At 47.4% G+C, this 23949-nt stretch overlaps 2 protein-coding genes across 3 annotated transcripts in view; one reads left to right on the forward strand and one right to left on the reverse strand.

Moving 5' to 3' along the window:
* Nucleotides 1–22003, reverse strand: part of TRIM71 (tripartite motif containing 71) — an 83295-nt gene extending 61292 nt beyond the window's left edge. The window contains exon 1 of one of the 2 annotated variants that reach the window (XM_032162212.2): nucleotides 21068–22003. In XM_032162212.2, the coding sequence (XP_032018103.1) occupies nucleotides 21068–21919 (852 nt within the window). In that variant the 5' untranslated portion in view covers nucleotides 21920–22003. The remainder of the gene's footprint in view (nucleotides 1–21067) is intronic. The other variant, XM_058443408.1, reaches the window with a different exon arrangement.
* An 867-nt stretch (nucleotides 22004–22870) lies between these two features.
* Nucleotides 22871–23390, forward strand: LOC116472358 (uncharacterized). Its single transcript, XM_032159141.2, is given in 2 exon segments — nucleotides 22871–23281; nucleotides 23283–23390. Coding segments are annotated over 2 exon segments (519 nt in total).
* The last annotated feature ends 559 nt before the right edge of the window (nucleotides 23391–23949 follow it).

The following is a 23949-nucleotide window of genomic DNA, read 5'->3' on the forward strand; positions in this document are numbered from 1 at the left end:
TGATAAGGGACCCCATCCCCATACCCCCCAAAAAAGCTCAATAATCAATTCGACTTTCTACAGTGAAGACTCAACAATTATGAACACAGGAAACAGCCTAAAGCCTACTGTAAGTTCTGGGGCTTGGGAGGTCAGATGTCCCTCCTTGGTAAGATCACGTCTTCCGGGCACGGTGGCTCGCGCTGTAATCCCAGCACTTTGGGAGGCCAAGGTGGGTGGATCACGAGGTCAGGAGTTCGAGACCACCCTGACCAACATGGTGAAACCGTCTCTACTAAAAATACAAAAATTAGCCAGGCGTGGTGGCACGCAACTGTAATCCCAGCTACTCAAGAGCCTGAGGCAAGAGAATCACTTGAACCCGGGAGGCAGAGGTTGCAGTGAGCCGAGATGGTGCCACTACACTCCAGCCTTGGTGACCAAACGAGACTCTTGTCTCAAAAAAAGCTCATGTCACTTTCACACAGGACCTTATCATCCATGAAAGACGGTTTTGAATGGCATGTATAATAGCTGGTCCATGACAAGAAACACCCTCCACTCACACCCCTGAAGTGAAATGTCCTTCTAAGTTTAGATTTCTGATTCAGGAGGCTCAAGGCTGGGCATGGCAGCTCAGTAATCCCAGAGGCCACGGTAGACAGATCACCTAAGGTCAGGAGTTCGAGACCAGCCTAGACAACATGCTGAAACCCCGACTCTATTAAAAATACAAAAATTAGCCAAGCGTGGTGCCACGCGCCTGTCATCTCAGCTACTCAGGAGGCTGAGGCAGGAGAATCACTTGAACCCAGGAGGTGGATGTTGCCGTGAGCTGAGATCGCGACACTGCACTCCAAGTTGGGAGACAGAGCGAGACCTCATCTCAAAAAAAAAAAAAACAAAAAGCTCAAAACCCACATTCTTCCTAAGAGGAAGAGTCTTCAGGAATGGAAACCACCAATCTGTCACATCCAATTGACCAGCAGGCCTGAAAAGCTATGAACTTTCTCATAAGTGTTCACTAGCCTCTACAAGCAACCTTCCTCCAAGGACCAAAGAGCTTTAGCTCCCCTATATCAACTGCCTCTGGGAGAATACATAGAAAATGGCATTCTGCGTTAGGACTTCACTTCTCCACTGCATGCCCCTTAAGTGCCTGATTAAAAAAAAAAAAAAAAAAAAAAAGGCCGGGCACGGTGGCTCACGCCTGTAATCTCTGCACTTTGGGAGGCAGAGGGGGGCGGATCACTTGAGGTCAGGAGTTCGAGACCAGCCTGACCAACATGGAGAAACCCCATCTCTACTAAAAAATATAAGATTAGCTGGGCATGGTGGCACATGCCTCTAATCCCAGCTACTAGGGAGGCTGAGGCAGGAGAATCACTTGAACCTGGGAGGAGGAAGGTTGCGGTGAACCGGACATCATACCACTGCACTCCAGCCTGGGCAACGACAGTGAAACTCCATCTCAAAAATAATAATAATAATAATAATAAGCATATAGTACCTAATCCAAAATAATTCAGTACTTCTACACGTGTACATCATTATCCACGGTACCGCAAATCCCCGGTAATTCTACTTCCCTTTATAGTGATGTAAGGGTCTCCAGAAGGCAAGCCCTGTTTATTGCTTTGTGTCCTCAAAACACCAGGAGAGAGAGCCAGGCACATGGCAGATGCTCAGTGAAAAGTGTGTTGATTGAGCAAAATTCACATCCACATATTCCGAGCAATCCTTAAGGAATTTGCCTCCCAGCAGGCATCCGCTCAGAGGAAAACAATGTGCCCTGGCCATTTGCATTGTGGCCCTGAAACAGCAAATGTCTTAAACACAGAAGAGATAGAATCTGGGCCTTCTCAGAAGCTAAATGCCATAGAGGTAAAGACTTCAGGAGGTTGTTTTTGTGTTTTTTTTTTTTTTTTTTTGAGATGGAGTCTCGCTCTGTCACCCAGGCTGGAGTGCAGTGGTACAATGTCGGCTCACTGAAGCCTCCGCCTCCCGGGTTCAAGCCTTGGAGTAGCTGGGACTACAGGTGCATGCCACCACGTCCGGCTAATTTTTTGTATTTTTAGTAGGGAGCAGGTTTCACCAAGTTAGCCAGGATGGTCTCCATCTCCTGACCTCGTGATTCGTCCACCTTGGCCTCCCAAAGTGCTGGGATTACAGGCGTGAGCCACCATGCCCGGCGATGTTAGTAAGTTTTACAACTATCCTCAGATCAGTAGTAAGCCAGGACATCAGCCGTTGCAACTTTCCATCATTAGAGATTTGACCATATCCACAGCCCCTAATACTATACTTCTCATAAATCCTTTTGAGACCCATGACCAGAAAAGCAGGCCAAATTCTCCACAGATTTGTACTAAAAGACAACGCAGTAAAGGAACTTTCTGGGCTGGTGGAAATGTCCTATCTTGGTTGTGGTGGTGGTGACACAGACATATTACAGACAGTACAAAATGCAATATATATTTCAAAACACCTTTATATCAATGTTTACACGACTAAATTACAGACAGTCATAAAGATGGCGTTGCATACGCTTAGGAAATAAGAACAATTATATTAACCACACTGTTAACAATGATTACACTTGGGAAGTGAAACTGGCAAGTTGTTTTTTTCTTAATCTACTTCAAGTTTGCCTGTGTTATATAGTGACTACTTATTTCTTTTGCAATTTAAAAATCCAATGAAGATAAAAATTGGGGGGAAAAGGCACCTATAAGATAGCAATTCTGTACAAAAAGAGCCCAGCCCAGGAATAGGTACATGCTGAAGGAATGGGTGGTTTGTAACAAGACCTAGACCAATAGAAGCATCATCACTCGTCTGCTGTGAATAACTGAATGTCTGCAGAGACTATTTCCTTAATAGCTACCAGTATAATAGCTACCAGTATATGGCCACGAAGCATGAACACTCAACTGATTGCAAGCCAGCTGGCATTCACAAGTTAAGGGCCTTCATATACCTGCTCTTCACCCACAGCCAACAGCTATTTTCAGAATGGCTTGCCTGAAAGCTAAGGTACAAAGAAAAAAAGAACAAGAAACCATTCACTAACAGACAGGACATTAGGCTCATTATTTGTTCTAAATAAAATTAGATCCACCTCATATGATATACCAAGACTATCTTCTAAGGTGGGACCTAAAGACACAAAATGTAGAGAAAGTAAACATCTATCACACTAAAATTTAAAATGTATACCAAGTTAAACTAAATGGAGGCAAACTATGGCCTCAGAGAAATCCTTTGTAACACACAACTAGTGATCAGTATTTATCCAAAATGCCTACAAATTGAATTTTTTTAACCCAAGAAATCAGCCCAGGAACAGGAGCAGGGAATTCAGGAGGAAAACTCAAATGGCCAATAAACATACGAAAAGCTCATGCACACCTCATAGCAATTGCACAAATGAAGAGTAAAACAACAGGACGAGCCATTTTTTTTTCATTAGATTGATGGCAATAAGGGAGGGGTGGGGAGGGAGGAAATGCGGCTGGTGGGAGGCAAGCTCTCAGGAGCAAAGTGCTGGGATCTATTAACATCTCAAACGTGCCTCTCCAGGGTTCTAGAGATCTCCTTGCTGGGGGAGCTGTCGGGGGAGGGGAGGATCTCCCTTCTGTAAGAGAGGGTTACAGGGACACAAGGATGTGCATGGCTGGCAACAGCCAAATAAAAGAGGCAATCAGAAGCAGAAAAAGGTAAAATAAATTTCACACCATAAAGGCCAAGTTTAGAGCAAGTAATGACCAGCAAGTCAGTACAGGGTAGCACCTACACATGTTTTTTAAGACGAACCTCTATATGCTTGTGTATGTAAATGGTTGCTTGAAAGGAGCCCCATGAACCTGGAACACCCCAACTTTGGAAAGAAGTGAAACGGGTACATTTTAAAAATAAAATTTACAGATAATCCAAACAAAATAGGTTTATATATTACTTATAATTAAATCAGGATTAGAGTTAACTAAAGTAACGTCCTAGGATAAAAGATATCCCCAAGAAAAATCTCAGTTTTCTATTCATCCGGCAATTACGAGCTGACCAAGGATGGTGAAAGAAAGAGAAATGAAAAACATCAAATATTACACTCACAGGCATAGACATACTCAGAAAAATTACAACCTAAAATGACAAGTGTTGTGAATTCTAAACAAAACGTCATTTTCCCAAAACACTTAAACGTTGTTACTTTTAAACACACATTTAAAACAAAATTGTAACCCCTTCCCTCCCTTTTTCACTCCTATCAAGTGTTAACATACTTTTGATTAAGCATTCATTGATCTGGGTTCCTCTTTTCTGTTCAGTGAGCCAACCTGTCTGCTCTTACCATTTAGAGGGAGAGAGGACCCTCACAGTGATAACATTTACAAATAGGTGTAAAGTCAAGGAATTAAAATGAGAATGTATCTTAACCTGATGAAGCTACAGAACTGTTATACCTTGGACATTCTGCCCCCACTCCCATCATGTTACACATGCAAAAACTGTGATTTGTCCAGATGTCCTTAACATGCCAATAACAGGAACCTAGCAGAGCCTGAAACTCAACCTCTTCTCTCAAACAAGAGCTTAACATCACCTCCTTCTCATCTTCATAATTTCATCTTGCACACGGCTTTTAAATTTTATTCCATTTGATGCTTTACATACCTTTTTTGATGGGGTGTCAGACAATTGGTTTTACATCTCAACAAGCAAACAAAAAAATCTGGAAAAATTAAGTTCTATGGGGCTAGGACAAAAACGAACTGATAGCTCATTCTGCCAGTTTAGGCAGAATGTCATTAAATTCAGACAAATTCTGCGCTCAGATTCTGTAGTAGACCCTAGACAAAATGAATGCTCAAAATGCCAAATGTGAACGCCATCCCCTTTTTTTTTTAGATGGAGTCTCGCTCTGTCACCAGGCTGGAGTGCAGTGGTGCATCTCGGCTCACTGCAACCTCCGCCTCCCAGGTTCAGGCGATTCTCCTGCCTCGGTATCGGGGTAGCTGGGACTACAGGCACCCATCACCGCGCCTAGCTAATTTTTGTATTTTTAGTAGAGACGGGGTTTCACCATGTTGGCCAGGATGGTCTCGATCTCTTGACCTTGTGACCCACCCGCCTCGGCCTCCCAAAGTGCTGGGATTACAGGTGTGAGCCACCGCACCCAGCCTCCCACCATCCTTCCTTTTATGAGAAAAGGAAATGTTCATTTTCCAACTTTAAAACTGGCTATACTAGAAGTAAAACTCCCCCGATCTAGGAAGCCCTGGTATATTTAATGCCTTTCATTGTATGCCTGTGTATGTTAACATTTGTGTATGTAATATAATTAACACAAAATCTACTTAAATAAACCAACAATAAAGCTGCAGATGAAGACAGGTAACAACTTTAGCTGTAGGATCTCAATCAAGGGAAGTCTGGATTTATTGCACAACAGGCTTAACATGAAATTTGTAGCTGTTGTGTCAAGTCCCAAATGTCATCTAGACTTAATCACTATCTCCTGCTATGAGAGGATTTGCTATCCTTTCTTAAAATGGTTTCCATTTATCACCGTAACAAACACAATCACTCGGTTTCACCTACCAAAACTTCAGTTTAAAAGTGGAGACACTTAAACCTTACTTCATCTATACACATGGAGGTAACTCTGAGCCCCAAAACTCCAAACATTTGGGTCAGTCCACAGCTGAACAGAGCTGTGGTTTTTCCTTTGTATTTGCAGCACCTATGTGGTTTTAAAAATCGAATTAAATTGGAAAAACGAATTTTCCTCTTGGAATATTCCCCTAAATCCGTGAAGGCTCTTTTCAAGCTAACAAAAGAAACAAAGGAAGTAAAAACCTGTTGTTTTAGGAAAATGAAGAATTAAAAAACAAAAACCCATTGTTTTTTTTCCAACGATCAAGGATGGGGGTGGGGCATAGCAGGTGCTCCCATTAGCCCCCATGCAGCACTCTCCGCATATGAATTCCTTCACTTTAAATTTCTACATAAATGTCTTCACTTATGCCTGCAATAAAGTGATTCACTTATGCCTTCACAAAATGCCCTGCAACAGGGCATATTGCAGAAAATATTTCATTTGATTCTCAAACAAAAAAGTCAGGTCATTCTTCCCACTGCACTTTAGCCTGAGCCAAAAAAAAGCGTGCTCAGTACTCCTGCAGCCTGTACTCAACCTCCCCCTCTCACTCTTAAGATTATAACCATCACACACTGAATGTCTTACTTCACACCGGGGAGATAGCCGGGGGTTCCAAACCAGCCATCCACAGATGCTCCCTCTGTGCAACAGCAGCAGCCTCCACTCGTCAGAAGCAGATTAAGGACACAGCAAAGGCAGGGAATCATCTTATTATCCCAATGTGAAGTCTACAAGGGCAGAGATGTGCGACTATTTTGTTCTCTGCTGTTTCCCCAGGGCTTACTTTATCAAATCAGTTTTCATAGAAATTCCAGTCAGTTTTCATAGAAATTACGATATTCTGCACTCCTATTTCATCTTTACTTGAGCTGAGTTAATTACAATCAACAGGCTTGGGAACAAAAACAGCCGCCTCTTTTTTTTTTTTAAAGACAGAGTTTCATTCTTGTCACCGAGGCTGGAGTGCAATGGTGCAGTGGTGCGATCTCAGCTTGCTGCAACCTCCACCTCCCGGGTTCAAGCGATTCTCCTGCCTCAGCCTCCCGAGTAGCTAGGATGACAGGTGCTTAACACTAAGACTGGCTAGTTTTTGTATTTTTAGTAGAGACGGGGTTTCACCATGTGTTGGCCAGGCTGGTCTCAAACTCCTGACCTCAGGTGATCCACCTGCCTCGGCCTCCAAAGTGCTGGGATTAAGGCGTGAGCCACCGCGCCCAGCCCAGTCAATAATTCTTTATATTATCTACTAAGTAATGTGGCTCTGGCCCCTGATACGCCAATTATTTCTTCAACGTATCAATCGTCCACCCCCTAGGAAGGGAGGAAGAGGAGGAGACCCTTGTATCTTCCTTACGGATGTTGAAAGAAGAAAAAATTAAGTAAAAGGTCTAATTTTAAAATCTTTATTATAATATTTTTCATTGAGACGGAGTCTCACTTTGCAACCCAGGCTGGAATGCAGTGGTATGATCTCAGCTCACTGCAACCTCTACCTCCCAGGCTCAAGCAATCCTTCTACCTCTTGAGTAACTGGGAACATATATGTGCGCCACCACACCTGGCTATTCCCCAAGATTACTGTTCATTCAGCCTCAAACTCATCTCCCCATCTGAACTTATTTGGATTCCATTAACTTTAGCAGACAGGATCTCACTCTGCTGCCCAGGCCGAAGTGCAATGGCATGATCATAGGTCACTGCAGCCTTGATCTCCTGGGCTCAAGTGATCCTCCCACCTCAAGCCCTCTCCACTCCTCCAGTAGCTGGGACTACAGGGGCACAATTACTGTGCTCGGCTTATTTGTAGAGACAGTGTCTTGCTTTGCTGCCCAGGCTGGTCTCAAAATTCCCAGTTTCAAGCCATCCTCCTGTCTCGGCTTCCCAAAGTGCTGGGATTACAGGCATGAGCCACTGTGCATGGCCAACTTTAGTGTTTAAATTTCATCTAGTAATTTAAATAAGACCACATATAAAGTGGCCATATAGGGAAGTAGAGAATCCCCCCTACCACAATTCACCTTTTCCTTTTCAGTTTTATATTCCCAAACAGTCAAACCACAAGACTAAAGCAAGGAACAGGATGTAGACTGCTCTTATACATCTTTAGCAAAGACCACAATTCACACTGAGCAGAAATAGGCATTCAAATATTTTGATGGCAAATTTTAACACATCAGGTTCTGTCAGCAATGAGGAACTGCCCAAGTTATTTCATGGCATCAAATACTGCTTGGCCATCAACCAAAAAACATCTTTTAAGGAGAATAATGGCTGGGTGCAATGGCTCATGCCTGTAATCCCAAAAACTTCGAGAGGCCAAGGAGGGCAGATCACTTGAGGTCAGGTGTTCATTACCAGCCTGGCCAACATGGTAAAACCCCATCTCTACTAAAAATACAAAAATTAGCCAGGCATGGTGGCATGCGCCTGTAGTCCCAGCCACTTCAGAGGCTGAGGCAAGAGAACCACTTGAACCCGGGAGTCGGAGGTTGCAGAGAGCTGAGATCGCACCATTGTATTCCTGCCTGGGCATCCCAGCGAGACTCTGTCTCAAAAAAAAAAAAAAAAAAAAAAAAAAAAGGGAAGATAAGCAACATTATTTAATTTCATGAAAAGAAACTTTAGCTGTTTGGCTGCAACTTGCAAGAAAAGTTGAAGCCAAATTTTTTCATGATATTTACAGTTATGGGCACATACATTACAATATAAATTTTTCTAGCTCTTTCAAAGCACCTTCATGTGAAAGAGCTCCCCATAAATAGGTCTGGAAGATGTAGCCACCCCTATCACTCCCATCTTAAAGGTCAGAAATCAAGTCAGTTAAGTGACTTGTCCAAGGTCACACAGGGCAACACTAAGACTTAAATCCAGTTGTTACTCTGTAGCTCATGGTCTTACCTATACCAAGAAGCTGAGAGCATTTTTCAAGCCACTCTTCCCCTTTCATCTCCAAAATCCCCCACGGTCCCCCACCTCCATTTATATAACGTGGGGAAAAGTCCATCAAAACTCAACATTGGCAGGCAGGCGCAATGGCTCACGCCTGTAATCCCAACACTTTGGGAGGCCGAGGTAGGCGGATTACCTTAGACCAGCCTGGCCAACATGGTGAAACCCAGTCTCTGCTAAAAAATATCAAAATTAGCCAGGCACGGTGGCGGGCGCCTCTAATCCCAGCTACTGGGGAGGCTGAGGCACGAGAATCGCTTGAACCCAGGAGGTGGAGGTTGCAGTGAGCCTAGATTGCGCCACTGCACTCCAGTTCCGGCAAAAAAACAAACAAACATCCAAACAAACAAACAAAACCCTCAACATTTGGGGCAGGGGGAGGCATTCTATGGCTTGAAAACTAAAAAGTGTCCTTTGTTTCTGCAAAGGAATGAAGGCAGAGTTTGGGCATCTTCTGAGGGTCAAGCCCAACTTGCATAGCTCATTGGAAGTTGACAATCAGGCAAAAGCTGGAATTGGTCCTTAAATCTACTGATATCGACAGAGGCCAGACTTAGTGTAAAAATCCCCAATCCATTAATGCCAAATTGCTCTGAGGTGTTGGGGCCAGGGTGAGAGGGCATGGGGACAGGAGCAGGAGGTGTGCTCCATTCCCGGCAATCTGGAATAGAATATGCCCAGAGGATGCACCTCACCCTGATACTAAGAGATGGAGTTATCATTTCAAGAGATTAACAAAACTCAAAGCTTTCTCCCTTGCTAAATTATCATTCTGGTAATACTTACTATTAAATTAATTTTGGAATGACAGGCAGCTTTTTGCAAGATGGTCATGCTCAGTTTTTGGCTAAGAGACCAGAGCCCATTTATGCTTTTTAATGTTCTCCTTAATGACTTAGAAAAGGTCAAAGCAGGAAGATAAAATACAAAAAACAAAAAAACAAAAACATTTAGAGGCTGGACATGGTGGTCACACCTGTAATCCCAGCATTTTGGGAGGCCAAGGCAGGCAGATCACCTGAGGTAAGGAGTTCAAGACCAGCCTGGCTAACATGGCGAAACCCCATCTCTACTAAAAATACAAAATTACCCAGGCATGGTGGCATGTACCTATCGTCCCATATACCCGGGAGGCTGAGGCAGGAGAATGCTGGAACCCAGGAGGCAGAGGTTGCAGTGAGCCAAGATAATGCCAACTGTACACTCCAGCCTGGGCGACAGAGCAAGACTCCATCTCAAAAAAAAAAAAAAAAAAAAAAAAATTCAGGCAGTAAATTTAGTATTAAGATTTTTAAGGGTTAATCTCAAAAAGCTACACTTGTCAATAACACATGTTATTGTCACATAAATAGCAATGTGGAAAGAGTGCTAGACTAGGAGTCAGGACAGTTTCTCATGAAGTCATTTCATACCCCAGGCCTCAGCATTCCCATTTGTAATGGAGAAGCTTCTTCTATTAAGACTTAAGGCCTTTCTTGTGATTCTTCCTCTTCAGATGCCTTCTCCAATGCGCGCGCGCGCGCGCGCGCACACACACACACACACACACACAATACCATGACATTAATGCTTACTAAATATTCTAGTTGCTGAGATTAGACTGTTCCATTGAGCAAGTTGATCTGCTTCCTTGATATGCCAGTTCCGCTTCCTCTCCTCAGCCCCCACACAGTATCTTGGCTTTAAAGATTAGTGGTGTCGGCAGGGTGTTGGCTGAAGCCTGTAATCCCAGCACTTTGGGAGGCAGGCAGATCACCTGAGGTCAGGAGTTCGAGACCAGCCTGACAAACACAGAGAAACCCCGTCCCTACTAAAAATACAAAATTAGTCGGGCGTGGTGGCTCATGCCTGTAATCCCAACTACTCGGGAGGCTGAGGCAGGAGAATCGCTTGAACCTGGGAGGTGGAGGTTGCACTGAGCCGAGATCACGCCATTCCACTCCAGCCTGGGCAACAAGAGTGAAACTCCATCTCAAAAAAAAAAAAAGGGCCGGGCGCGGTGGCTCACGCTTGTAATCCCAGCACTTTGGGAGGCCGAGGCAGGCGGATCACGAGGTCAACAGATCGAGACCACGGTGAAACCCCGTCTCTATTAAAAATACAAAAAAATTAGCCGGGCGTGGTGGCGGGCGCCTGTAGTCCCAGCTACTCGGAGAGGCTGAGCCAGGAGAATGGCAGGAACCCGGGAGGCGGAGCTTGCGCGCCACTGCACTCCAGCCTGGGAGACAGAGCGAGACGCCGTCTCAAAAAAAAAAAAAAAAAAAAATTCTAGTGGGGGACAGTGGCTCATGCCTGTAACCCCAGTACTCTAGGAGACTGACATAGGAGGACTGCTATCACTTGAGGCCAGGAGTTCAAGACCAGCCTGGGCAACAAAGTGAGAACCCTGTCTCTACAAAAAAATTATAAGAAAAATTAGTGGTTTTCAAACACCTCATATAAAATGTAAACTGGGGCCAGATGAGGTGGCTCACGCCTGTAACCCCAGCACTTTGGGAGGACAGGCAGGAGGGTGGCTTGAGCCCAAGAGTTGGAGACCAGCCTGGGCAACATGGTGCAACCCAGTCTCTACAAAAAGAATTTTTTTTAATTAACCGGGCATCGTGGCATGCACCTTCTCGGGAGGCAGAGGTGATCACTTGAGCCAAGAAGGTTGAGACAGCAGTAAGCTGTGATTGCACCACTGCACTCTAGCATAGGTGACAGGGCAAGACTCCATCTCAAAAAAAAAAAAAAAGTTTACAATTGCCTTCAATTGTAGGGCACTGTGCTATGAGACTTTATATTTCAGCTCTACTCCTTACAACACTGCAAAGAGTTACCCTCATTTTACAGATGCAAAAACTGAGGCAAAGCAGAATCTAACCTAGAATCAGAGTGCTCAAGCAAAGCCAAATAATTAAACAGACACTTGATTAGGATTGCCTATCAGGAGTCTTACTTTTTTCCAACTATTACCTAAACTTTCTACTCTCCTGCTCAATGCTTATCTACATTTCTGGAAGCATTTTCAGTACAAATCTATTGATAATCCTAAGTAATAGAAATATCTCCCTTTGACACTGATCTCAGAGAACACAGACCAAAATGTGGAGATATATGATCTAAACTCCTGACTTCCTTTAAGTGTCCAATACATGGTAATAATGGCTGCTGATGCCACTCATTCACAATTCTCATTTCCAAAACACCAGTGCTTAAGCAGTCATCCAATCTATATTTAGCAGCAAAACTTACGTGCAGATTTTTTATACAACAGCATTTTAATAATTATCCCAATTAGTCCCAAAAGAATATGAAACGACTTCCCCAAACCCACTGGCATTTCAAGAACATTTTAACTGCAAAAGGTTAAGACGAGAAGAAAATGGCTGGCCAAACTTTCCAGAAGTAACAGCTACAGGATGCAGCAGCCAACAGATGTTTACAAAGGCTCTCATTCTCAGGGGCACCTGACCTGACTGACCACTCAGGCTCCAAAGTCCATTCAAGGGCCCCTGGAATTCACAGGGTGTCAGAGCCAGGAGGGTATGTCCTCAGTCTACACAACTGATCTGCACCCACTTTATTCTTTTTTGTGCCCACTGCTCTGCTTTAAAACCTATTAATGTTGACAAAATGTGCTATTCCGCAGAAGCTCATATAGATAAATGATCGCAATCAAGAATTATCCCCCCTTGCAAGGCGCAGTAGCTCATGCCTGTAATCCCAGCACTTTGGGAGGCTGAGGCGGCGGATCACCTGAGGTCAGGAGTTCGAGACCAGCCCGGCCAATATGGCAAAACCCCATCTCTGCTAAAAATATAAAACTAGCCAGGCATGGTGGTGCATGCCTGTGATCCCAGCTGTTCGTGAGACAAGGCAGGAGAATCGCTTGAACCCAGGAGGCAGAAGGTGCAATGAGCCGAGATCACACCATTACACTCCAGCCTGGGCAACAGAGTGAGACTCCACCAAAAGAAAAGAGAAAAAAAAAAAAAAAGAATTATCCTCCTACCCTTCATGACAAAGAAACTCATTCCCAATAATCACAACCTCAATATGCTAACATAATTACTGAACATAATATTTTTATTGCTAAATATTGCTAAAGACTACTACTTCTATATGGAAAATTGTTTTTGAGTGAAATACAACTGGCTGCTGATTTTTTGTTGCAACTGATAATTTATAGCTTCACTTCCCAGCCCGGGCGCGGTGGCTCACGCCTGTATGCCAGCACTTTGGGAGGCCACGGTGGGCGGATCACGAGGTCAGGAGATCGAGACCATCCTGGCTAACATGGTGAAACCCCGTTTCTACTAAAAATACAAAAAAATTGCCCGGCACGGTGGCTCATGCCTGTAATCCCAGCACTTTGGGAGGCCAAGGCAGGTGGATCACGAGGTCAGGAGATTGAGATCATCCTAGCTAACACGGTGAAACCCCGTCTCTACTAAAAATACAAAAACAATTAGCCGGGCGTGGTGGCGGGCCCCTGTAGTCCCAGCTACTCAGAAGGCTGAGGCAGGAGAATGGCGTGAACCCAGGAGGCAGAGCTTGCAGTGAGCTGAGATCGCTCCACTGCACTCCAGCCTGGGGGACAGAGCAAGACTCCGCCTCAAAAAAAACAAAAAACAAAAAAAACCAAACAAACAAAAAACAAAAACAAACAAACAAACAAACAAAAATTCACCTGGCCTGGTGTGGTGGCTCATACCTGTAATCCCAGCACTATGGGAGGCCAAGGTGGGTGGATCACTTGAGGTCGGGAGTTTCAGACCAGCCTGACCAACATGGTGCCACTACACTCCAGCCTGGGTGACAGAGCAAGACTTCCTCTAAAAAAAAAAAAAAAAAAAAAAAAAAGAACTCACCTGATGGGAATTAAAGTTCCGGTTAGGAACTATCTAGGATTAGTAGAAAATCTACAGTAAGTATGACAAAAAAAAACTATTAGCCTAAGTCTAATATGAGTATATCTAAAACTCAGGTTTGGATGGGAGTTTGTTTTTGAGACATAGTCTTGTTCTATCGCCCAGACTGGAGTGCAATAGCACGATCCTGGCTCACTGCAACCTCCGCCTCCCACGCTCAAGTGATTCTCCTGCTTCAGCCCCAGTAGCTGGGATTTGTCTGGCTAATTTTTGTATTTTTAGTAGAGATGGGGTTTCACCATGTTGGTAGGCTGGTCTCGAACTCTGGGCCTTATGTGATCTGCCCATGTCAGCCTCCCAAAGTGCTGTGATTACAGGCGTGAGCTACTGCACCCTGCCTGGATGGTAGTAGTTGAGTGGGATCTTCCCCCATTTCATTTCATTCTACCTTCAAAGCCAGTTGTAAGCAAACTGCATTTATCTACAGCATGAGGAAGGCAAGAGATGGCATGGAGAGGCAAAGATTTATTTTGGAATATCATTTAAGTCAAATAGTTTCAAATGTAAAGGGACACCACTAGGCCCTCTACTCCCACTTTTTAGGTTGACAAGTCAGAGTCTTGTCAATCAAAACAGTCAATCTGGTTTCAGTCAACTCAGTTTGTGAGTATAGACAAAACCTCAAAAGGAGGGGAATAATTTAGTATTGAACAAGCAGGAGGTCACATCAGCTTTAGAGGAAAGATGGATCAAGCTTACTCTTGCAAGCCACAATGCTTGAAAGGTCAAGAAGAAAAGCGGTAACAGAGTAGGCTTCAATGGGTGGCATCTTGCTCCCTTAAGGCAACTGTAATTCTTTATCATTATCTTTCTCTTGCTCTCTTCCAAAATGTCAGAGATAGCAAAAACAGCCTTAGTGAGCCAGGCCTTTAACCTTTATTAGTTTTATGGGTGAGAGTGGGAGAAGGGGGGAAGCAGTATTTTGAAACTGCCTGTATAGTACAGAATTCATCTCACCCTTTCGCCTGTGTCAAAAATGACACTGAAATGGTCCTTTATTTGCTAAGAATGAATACAGACAAAAGAAACCTTGCTGTGTGCAGAGAACTGGATGGAGAACGGGCAAACCATGTGACTTTTAGCACCAGAAATAACTCAAGAGGGGGTTACACTTTAGAGCTACAGAATTATTTAATGAAAATTTCTCTTGAACCAGAAAAATTTATAAACACGTTTTACCCTGGCAAACCACTTCAAAAAAAGCATTTTAGCCATTTTACTTCATTGACAGCTTCCACAAGCGCTAACTCCCTTACTATATATGCATGATTATTCCTTTTTTCAGTGAAAAGACATAAAGCCCAATTATGCTCATAATTTTACATGTGAGGAGAAAGTTGCATCCATATTAAGCAGTACTTGAGGAAACTAGACATTTTAGCCTCCTGAGATCCTTCTAGAAAAGGACTACCTAAGGGCCAGGCACGGTGGCTCACACCTGAATCCCAGCACTTTGGGATGTCGAGGCAGGCAGATCACCTTGAGGTCAGGAGCTCAAGACCAGCCTGGCCAACATGGTGAAACACCATCTCCACTTTTTAAAAATACAAAAATTAGCCAGGCATGGTGGCACATGCCTGTAGTCCCAGCCACTTGGGAGGCTGAGGCAGAAGAATTGCTTTAACCAGGGAGGCGGAGGTTGCAGTGAGCTGAGATCGCACCACTGAACTCCAGCTTGGGTGACACAGCGAAACTCAGACTCGTCTCAAGAAAAAAAGAAAAGGACTATCTAGCCCAGCGAGGTGGCTCATGCCTGAAATCCCAGCATTTTGGGAGGCCTAGGTAGGCAGGTCGCTGGAGCTTGCGAGTTCGAGACCAGCCTGGGCAACATGGCGAAACGCCGTCTCCACAAAAATTACAAAAATTAGCCAGGTGTGATGGCTAGAGCCTGTAGTCCCAGCTACTTGAGAGACACAGGCAGGAGGATCTCCTAAGCCTGAGAGGTCAAGGCTTTAAGGAGCTGTACAACTGCACTCCAGGCTGGGAAGAAAAGGACTAGGGCCAGGCGCGGTGGCTCTTGCCTGTAGTCAATCCTAGCCCTTTGGGAGGCCGAGGCGGGTGGATCACCTAAGGTCAGGAGTTACAGACCAACCTGGCCAACGTGGTGAAACCCTGTCTCTACTAAAAAAAAAAAAAAAAAAAAGAAAAAAAATCAGCCAGGCAAGGTGACGAGCGCCTGTAATCCCCGTTACTTGGGAGGCTGAGGCAGAAGAATCACTTGAACCCGGGAGGTGGAGGTTGTAGTGAGCCAAGATCGCACCACCGCACTACAGCCTGGGTAACAAGAGTGAAACTCCATCTCAGAAAAAAAGAAAAGGACTACATAAAAGTATTAAGTAGCTATAATACAATGGGAGGGAGAACTAGATGGGTAATGGCAATTTTTACCCAATCTTCAAACACCTTTTTTTTTTTTTCTTTTTTTGAGAAGAGTCTCACTCTGTTGCCCAGGCTGGATGGAGTGCAGCGGCATGATCTTGGCTCACTGCCAGCCTCCACCTCCCCAGTTCAAGCAATGCTCCTGCCTCAGCCTCCCAGGTAGCTGGGACTACAGGCACGCGTCACCATGCCTGGCTAATTTTTTTTTTTTATTTTTAGTAGAGACAGGGTTTCACCATGTTGGCCAGGATGGTCTCGATCTCTTGACCTCGTGATCTGCCTGCCTCGGCCTTCCAAAGTGCTCGGATTACAGGCGTGAGCCACCGCGCCTGACCCTCTTCAAACACGTTTAGGAAGATTTCCTTGTATCTTTTTAGACAGTCTCACTCCCATCACCCAGGCTGGAGTGCAATGGCACGATCTCGGCTCACTGCAACCTCTGCCTCCTGGGTTTCCCCATTTCAGGTACAACTATTTCACTTTGAAAACAATGTCAATGATAAAGAATAAATACTATTGTCAAATGAAGAACTGGAAGTCTAGAAAAAGTACAGTTTTTTTCCCCAAATATCTTGTCTTCCAAAATGTATATTCCTAGAATTGGAAATAAAAATCTTGTACCAAATCTATGCAATCCCCAAACCACTAAAACCACTATAGTTTATCTTTGTAAAGGAAGGAAACTGAACAAATAATCACAAAAGGTTTCCCAGACAGTGCTGATACCACAACAGCCTCCATATTACTAGCATAGTTTATGACAGGTTATGCCTTCAAGGCAACCTCATCAGCACAGGCTTGCCAAACTAGCCGTGGCCCACTTCCTGAGAGTCCATGTTGAAAAATCCATTCCTACGCACTTTAGTGGAAATAGCTTAAGCCCACAAAGGCTAAGCAATTAACATATCAATAATGAACATTTCTCTCCTATATATTTTTATCAAGCATTTTCTGAATTCAATAGGCTTCCAAATGTCTACCTGCTGAACTGGATTCAAAGCAACAACCTCTGTAATTATTTTCAAGACACGTTAAGTTTGGTTTTCCAGCCAGTAGGTGAGATGTCTGCACTCAGAGGACATACTCACCCAGTATTGTAGAGCAGGTTGAAGGCAAGTAACAGAAATACTAGAATACCCATTTCTGTTCACTTTCTCTCCTTGTCCTTACTTTAAAAAAATTAAAAAAAAAAAAAAAAGCTGTTGAAATTAATATGAATCAATCGGATTCCAATTAAAATCCCAATTTCTGGTAGAAATTCTCAAAGTTTATCATAAATTTCACCAACTTAGTTACATCTGATTGCCTCTAAAGACGAAAAAGATAGGAAAGTGGTTCTTTAGCTGTATCTACATTTCACACCTTTAAAAAGAGAATTACTTCGACATGCAGTGTAAGTGGGAAATCTGTATTATGCTTTTAAAAATATTTTGCTATGGATTTTATAATTTACGCAAGAACATTAATATAATTTAAAAATAAGCATGCATACACTGAGTATATGCAGACCTGAAAAAACTTAGACTTTGGGAACAGAGAATAATAAACACTGGTGCTGAATACAGGTACAGTCCCATTTACGATATGACTTACAATATACAAAACAGAAATTCACACAACAACCGATTATTTTAGGCAGCAAACCTCCTTGTTCCAAGTGTCTGAAGCCACTTTAAGTTCCCTGCCAGGAGACAGTCCCAGGAGTGCTCAATATTCAGGGTCAAATCAGGTTGGAATTCTAGAACTTTTCTCTTCAGGAGGCATTTTAAAGCCCAACACAGGGACTGCATGGATTCTACCAACACCTGCACCCCTTTTTCCAACCAGACTCCAGAAAACGCCACCCCCAGACCTGCCTAACTGGGAACAATATTGCCATCCTCGGGTGGGGCGGGCTACAATGTTTTCCAGGTGGCAACAATGTCACCCCCACTGCCCCTCACCGCTAGTGACAGAGGCTTTCCCGGGTTCAAACCCTGCTCAACTTCCCGCCATTCACAGAATCCTGACGCCCAGCTTAGACACACAACACACCCAGGATTTCTGCTCCCAGTATCGCCTCCAAGGCTGCAAAGGGCTCACATTCTATGTGCCAAAAGCAAAACAACACTAAAAGGGCCACCTGTGAGCAGCTGGAGCAGCGCTCACAACTCCCTAGTTGTGACACTCTTCCCCGAAAACTCAAGCGAAGACCCTTCTCCATGACCAGAGCGGCCGTGAACACCCCAGGAGGTGCCTGCGGGGAGAAGGGCAGCCGCCGGCCAGGCCACGTCCCCAGAGCCGAGGCAGGCTCCGGGCTGGCCGGGCGGCGGCGCAGGCCCGCGGCGACTCTGCCTGCGCCCGCCTCTCCCGGGACCCGCGGCACGCAGCGGGCCCGCGTCCAGCTGTTCAGGGGACGGCGACCTCGGATTCCCCGCCCGGATGCTGGCTGGGCCACGGAGCCTACAGGCCTTTCGGACTCTGTCTGTAGGCACAGAACTAGTGAAAAGCCCCAACTATGTTGTTGAAATAAGCCAAATAAAAGAGTAGCAGCAAGCAAGTCTCAATATTTCGTTGGAAAACCCAAAGATTTCCAGGTTATCATCACTACGGTTTAAAGCCAATTGCTCAGACAAGACACCTCACTTGCCAATCCTAAGAAGGCATTTCCAAGGGGATGCTTAAGGAAGAAAGTCCCCCTGGGCGAGAGACCCTGCAAGCTGGGGTAGGGTGCTTGGGCCTCCTTCCCAAGGTCAGGTGGCCTTAGTCACTACAAGGAAAAGGTGCTGCTCTGAATTATTTAACGGAGCCTGTTGACAAGGGAAGCAATTCAGTTAAGGAGCTCATCTTAAAAATTGAGGTAGACAGTATACACATTAAAATATGTGGATTTAGGCAGTGTATCAGAGTCTAGATATGGGTCAGTCTATCATCCTCCAAATGTCCTAAAGCTCCTTCCCCGCCAGAGAGGGATGACTTTTTAAAGCAACAATATTCTCAAACTGTTAACGTGATCACTTCCTTCAAAGAAAAGGAATTATTTAACCTGTGGGTGGAACCGTTTATGAACCTCATTACCTGTTAGTGCTGTCTCTCCTAACACTTTAGTCTTCTACTCAGAACACTGGTTTGTCACCTTTAATCTCAAATTTCTAGCGTTCTAAATCCAGGAATGAATAAAAGGGCCAAACAACTAACTTCCAAAACGTTTTTAATGAAAAGTTAAAGAGAGCAAGTAGAATCTTGCTCAAAACTGAGCAAATTTTATGTTAAGGATTATTAGTTACTTCAACCTGACATTGCACATGCTAAAAAGTGAATTTGAAGAGCTTCCGAGTACCTCCCTGGGTGAGTGGAGAGCTTCACTTCTCAATTCACACTCCCCAATGCGGTTTGAAGGGTTTTCTAATTTTAAAAGTGAGTAAATCTTTTACAAGTCTGCCAACACTGAGCATCTACTGTTTCAGCCCAAATAAAATATAGGTGTATCTTTAACTGGAAATACAAACTGACATTTAAACTAAAAACATCTCTCAGGAGCGGAAACTCGTGGATTCAACCCCATTTCTGCTCGCCCTGCATTTGATCCAAATCTGCAAGTGAATTGGCTCAATTTTTCTGTTCTTGGGATTTGGATCGGTATTTACCTCAATCACTCATTTTTCTAAAAGTGATGAAAGAACGTGAACCCATAGTATATTAAAACTAGAAGTCCAAAGTTTAAAAACGGAAAAAAAAGATAACTACCCCCTACCTTCTTACCTAGAAGAAACCTTTTAAAAGGAGATGCCTACAACAAGTAGATTAGAATTTCAACTTTTTTCCAACAGGAGAAGCCAGCTAAAGGCCATCAGGCAATAGCTCCGCCCTCCTCCCCAAATAACAGGTTAGGAGTGGAAAAGGCAGCGCCGCTGGGCTCACCTTTGCGGTGCTCGGTACCCACTCTCCAGCTTACACAGGCCATGACCCCCACTATAGCTTTTAAAGCCTCTGCAGTCTCCAGCTTACGCTCTAAGTGAAGGCTTTCACCCACACCCTCTCTCACTGGTCTACAGGTAGATCGCCGAAGTTACCGACCCCCTCGGCAAGAGCCCGCTTCTCAAGACTTTTGGCCTGCCTTTATTGGGTTCGAGGGAGAAGACGACACTCGTGTAATACCAAAGTGGAAAGGAGAAAGGGGTCACACTGTGTGAAAAATAAGCAAAAGTTTACTCGACAGCCCAAAGGGCAAAATCGAGCCCGAGGGTTGCGATGTAGCCCTAAGAGCCTTTGCACTCCGGCGTTCCAGCAGCGTACGGCTGCCTTGGTCTTTTCCAAGGAAGTCGAGCCCCTGGTTGAGCGGGGTGGATACCTCCTAACCAGGGAAACCGGTTCCTGTAGGGCTGGAAGTCGGGGCAGGCGGGCGCGGCCCAAGAGACGCAGGCGGGTGAAGGTAACGTCTTCCCCTTATTCCGCTTCTATCTCGGGGTGCAGCCGTGGGCCCACGAACGGCGATTTCACGCTAGGAGAATTCAGGGGCCAGAACACGCATTTTAAACAATATAGGAAGCAGCCGCGGAAAGAGAAGGGCTTAAGACTGGGGGGCCCTTGGCCCTCAAAGATCCACAGACGCTCCCACTTAACAAACATAAGGAGGCAAGGACTGCCATGCTGTCCCAACAACAAAAAAAAGTCTTCCCCTCACAAGTGCGCACGTGGAAACCAGGTCTACGGAGGCACACAAACTCCACGCACTCACCCACACAACCATCTCTTCCGGGCTCACTCTATTTTAAAGACAATCTACGAGTTTTCCAAACAAAAATCTGAAAATAAAGGAGCGCCTTCTCAGCACGTTGAGAGGCCTCTGGTGTGCCCACAAGAGCAGGCCACGTCTACACAAACACGCACACCTATCTCTTCCCAACTCATGCCTAACTGAAGACGACTGCCGCGTTTTGCCACACAGAAATTAAAATCGGGAAAGGGAGGACCTAACGCTATGGGATTTTTCGGGGCCCCTCGCGACACGTACACAGAATCCACTTCCACATACTTCCCAGGTCATTATCTACTTTGGTAGCAAGGACTGCCACGTAGCCAAAGGAAATACAAAGCAAATTCGGAGAGGGCCTCCTCCCCTCGCTGTGGGACCGGCCGGGAGACCCTGTCGGATAACACGCAGTTATCCGATAGACACAAACACACGCCCCCACGCACTCACCTCGTCGTCGTGGTGCTGGCAGAAGCCGAGGCGCTCGGGAAACACTGAGAGGATGGAGAAGGGCGGGCCGGGAAAGGGCGGCCCGAGCCCGAGCTGCTGCGCCGCTGCTGCGGCACCGGGACCCGGCGGGCCGCGCTCGATGTAGTGGTCCTTGGTGAGGCGCACGCGCTGGTGCGCTCGGACGCAGTTGTCGCACAGGTGCTCCTGGCAGTCGAGGCAGCGCGAAGAGGCTGCGTTGCCTTCATCGCACGAGCTGCAGCCGTGAGGCCGGCGGAGCAACAGCGCCGACGGGGAAGCGGCCGGGCCGCCGGGTGCCGAGCGGGAAGGCGCGGGCGGCTGCGGCGCCTGCGGGAGTGGCGGCGCGGAGGCGGACGCGCGCGGGTGCGCGTGGTGAGCGTGGTGCCGGTGGTTGCTGTGGCCGCCCGCTCCCGCCGGAGCGCCGGCGCGCCCGTTCTTGGGCGGCGGCTCGTCGGCAGTGGCCACCACCGCGTCAAGCAGGTTGCTAAGCAAGAAGGCGGACGAAGGCAGCGCGTCCATGCCCGCCGCCTCGGCTAGCACTACTTTCTGGTCGCACACGGGGCAGCGTAGCTTGAGCGGCTCTCCCGGCGCGCCGCCGCCCGCCGCCGGCAACCGGTGCGCCTCGAGGCAGGGGCGGCAGAACGCGTGCAGGCAGGGCAGGACGTGTAGGCGGCGCGCCGCCGCCCCAGGGCCCCCGCCGCCGCCCCCCGACGACGTGGACGTCTGCGAGGAGGACGACGACGCGGACGAGTTGGAGGAGAGCGGCGCCGGCGAGCCGCACATCTCCTTGCACAGCAAGCAGATCTGGAAATCGGTCTCGGGGAACGAAGCCATTTGCAACCCAGCCCGGAGGAGGGAGGAGACCAGAGAGGAAGAGGAGGAGGAGGAGGAGAGAGCGGACGAGGTGGGTGGGGGAGTCACCGACTCACTCAGAAAAATGCATCGATTAGGCCTGCAATCCGGGAGCGGGCACCAGAGCAGCGCTGCCCGCTTGGCCTCGCCACGTCCGGCCCGAGCGCTGCCACCCCCGACACTGCAGGCATTAAATGCTACTATCCACCGGCGACACAGATTCCTCCGGATAACTTGGGGGCCGCGTGCCTTCCGAAGAGGGAACGCCGGAACAAGCCCCGACAGGCGAGGGGCGAGAGGGGGCAGGGAGGTCGGAAGACTCCCTGGAGCAGCTGGGGCTTCGCTTCGCGATAGCCGAAAGTAGTTCCCAAAAGGAGAGTTCGCTGTGCAGTCCCCAGTCCTGGCGAGAGCAGAATTTGGTTCCACGAGTATTTGGTGCGTTGCTTTTCTTTAAACGGATTTAGTCTGTTCTTGGGAGGGGAAGGCGCCCCAAACTAGTAAAGGCGGGAGCGGCGCGTCGCCAAGCCGGTGTCTCCCCGCGCGACGTCGGCCGCCCCGCCGCATGACGCGGCGGCCAGGGGCTCCTGGGTGGCCCGGCGTGCTGCGCTTGGGGCTTGCGCACGGCCAGGCACGGCCTCCCCTGCAGGGCGGTGGGCCCCGCAGCAGCTGCAGCTCGTGGTGGCCCAGCCGCGGCCGCACGCGTGCAGTACGCACGCGCGTCCCACGCGCCTCGAGTCTCCCGCGCGCCTGCCCAGCCGGGCCGCGGCTGCCCGCGCTTAACACGCACGCGCGCCCCACGCGGCCCGGAGCCCTCGTGCCCCCGCCTCGCCTGGCCTGGGCGCCTCCCGCACGCTCCTTCCCCTTCGGCTTAGCGCGCGGGGCCGCAGGTCCCCGCGGGCCGCCCTGAATTATTCATCGGCAGGGAGATATTAGATGTACCCGCTCCTCGCGGGCCGTCGTGCAATGCTATCCGAGCTCCGCGCGCGCCCTGCGCCCCTCCTCCTCCTCACGTCCGTCCTCTCTGAAACCTTGGCAGAGAAGGGGGATCACATTTCCTTTGTCATCGGGCCATTTCGCCCTCGCCTTGGTCCCCCCTCCGATCCTGAGCCTCGGGGATGGAGGCTCCTCTCGGGCGCGCTGGATGAATCAGTGGAACCGGCAACAGCCCCGCGCTGCGAGCTCGGGAGCCGCGTGGCCAACGCCGCCGGCTCGCGCCCGCGTCATCTTTCTGAAACGAGTCGCCGATCCGGACGCGGGTGGCCTCGGCCGCGTTGCGCCTACCGAGCTTTGCTCCCGCCGTGCCCCGGCCTCCTGGGGCTTTGCACAACTCCCCCAATTCGGGTTGCGTGCGTGCGCGCGCGCGCGCCCCCTCTTTCTCTGCTTTGCCGCCTCTGCCTCCTCCTCCTCCTCCTCCTCCTCCTCTTCTCTTCAGTACGCCGGTTATTGGGACTGATCGGAATTCGGAATCCTTTTAATCTCCAAAGGAGCAAACTCACTTCCGCCCGAGTGCTGGGAGGGGGCTGGGGGAGGGGAGGCAGGGGAGGGGGCTCCAGGCAAACAGGAAACATTAGCCCTCTCAGCACGGCCCGCTTTTGTGTGCTCCCTCCCTCCTCCCTCCAACCTCCTCCCTTCTCCCGGCCGCTGGGGAGATGAACGCCCCCGGGCTTCAGTGTGACGACCTTTGAAACCTTCTGAGCGAGGAGCAGAGAACGACTCTTCCGTTTATTTAAAAAAAAAAAAAAGAAAAGATTTCATTCTGAATCCCTGGCTCAACCGAGACATATCCACTGCCGGGAGATCTCGGTTTTTACCCACCTTTTCTTTTTTTCTTTTTACGTTTTTTAAAGAACTCTGCATATCTGATAACCAAAACATCACACGGTTGTGTGCAGTTGGATGCATGGAATTAAGCGAGTATGAATTCGGATCGGCAGAGGGGCCAGAGTTCCCTTTTGAGTTTTAATGGGGCTGGGGGGAAGCAGGGGGCAGCTGTTCTGGGGAGGCGACCTGGT

This window comes from Hylobates moloch, unplaced genomic scaffold (assembly GCF_009828535.3).
Source record: "Hylobates moloch isolate HMO894 unplaced genomic scaffold, HMol_V3 SCAFFOLD_8, whole genome shotgun sequence".
Classification (NCBI taxonomy): domain Eukaryota; kingdom Metazoa; phylum Chordata; class Mammalia; order Primates; family Hylobatidae; genus Hylobates; species Hylobates moloch.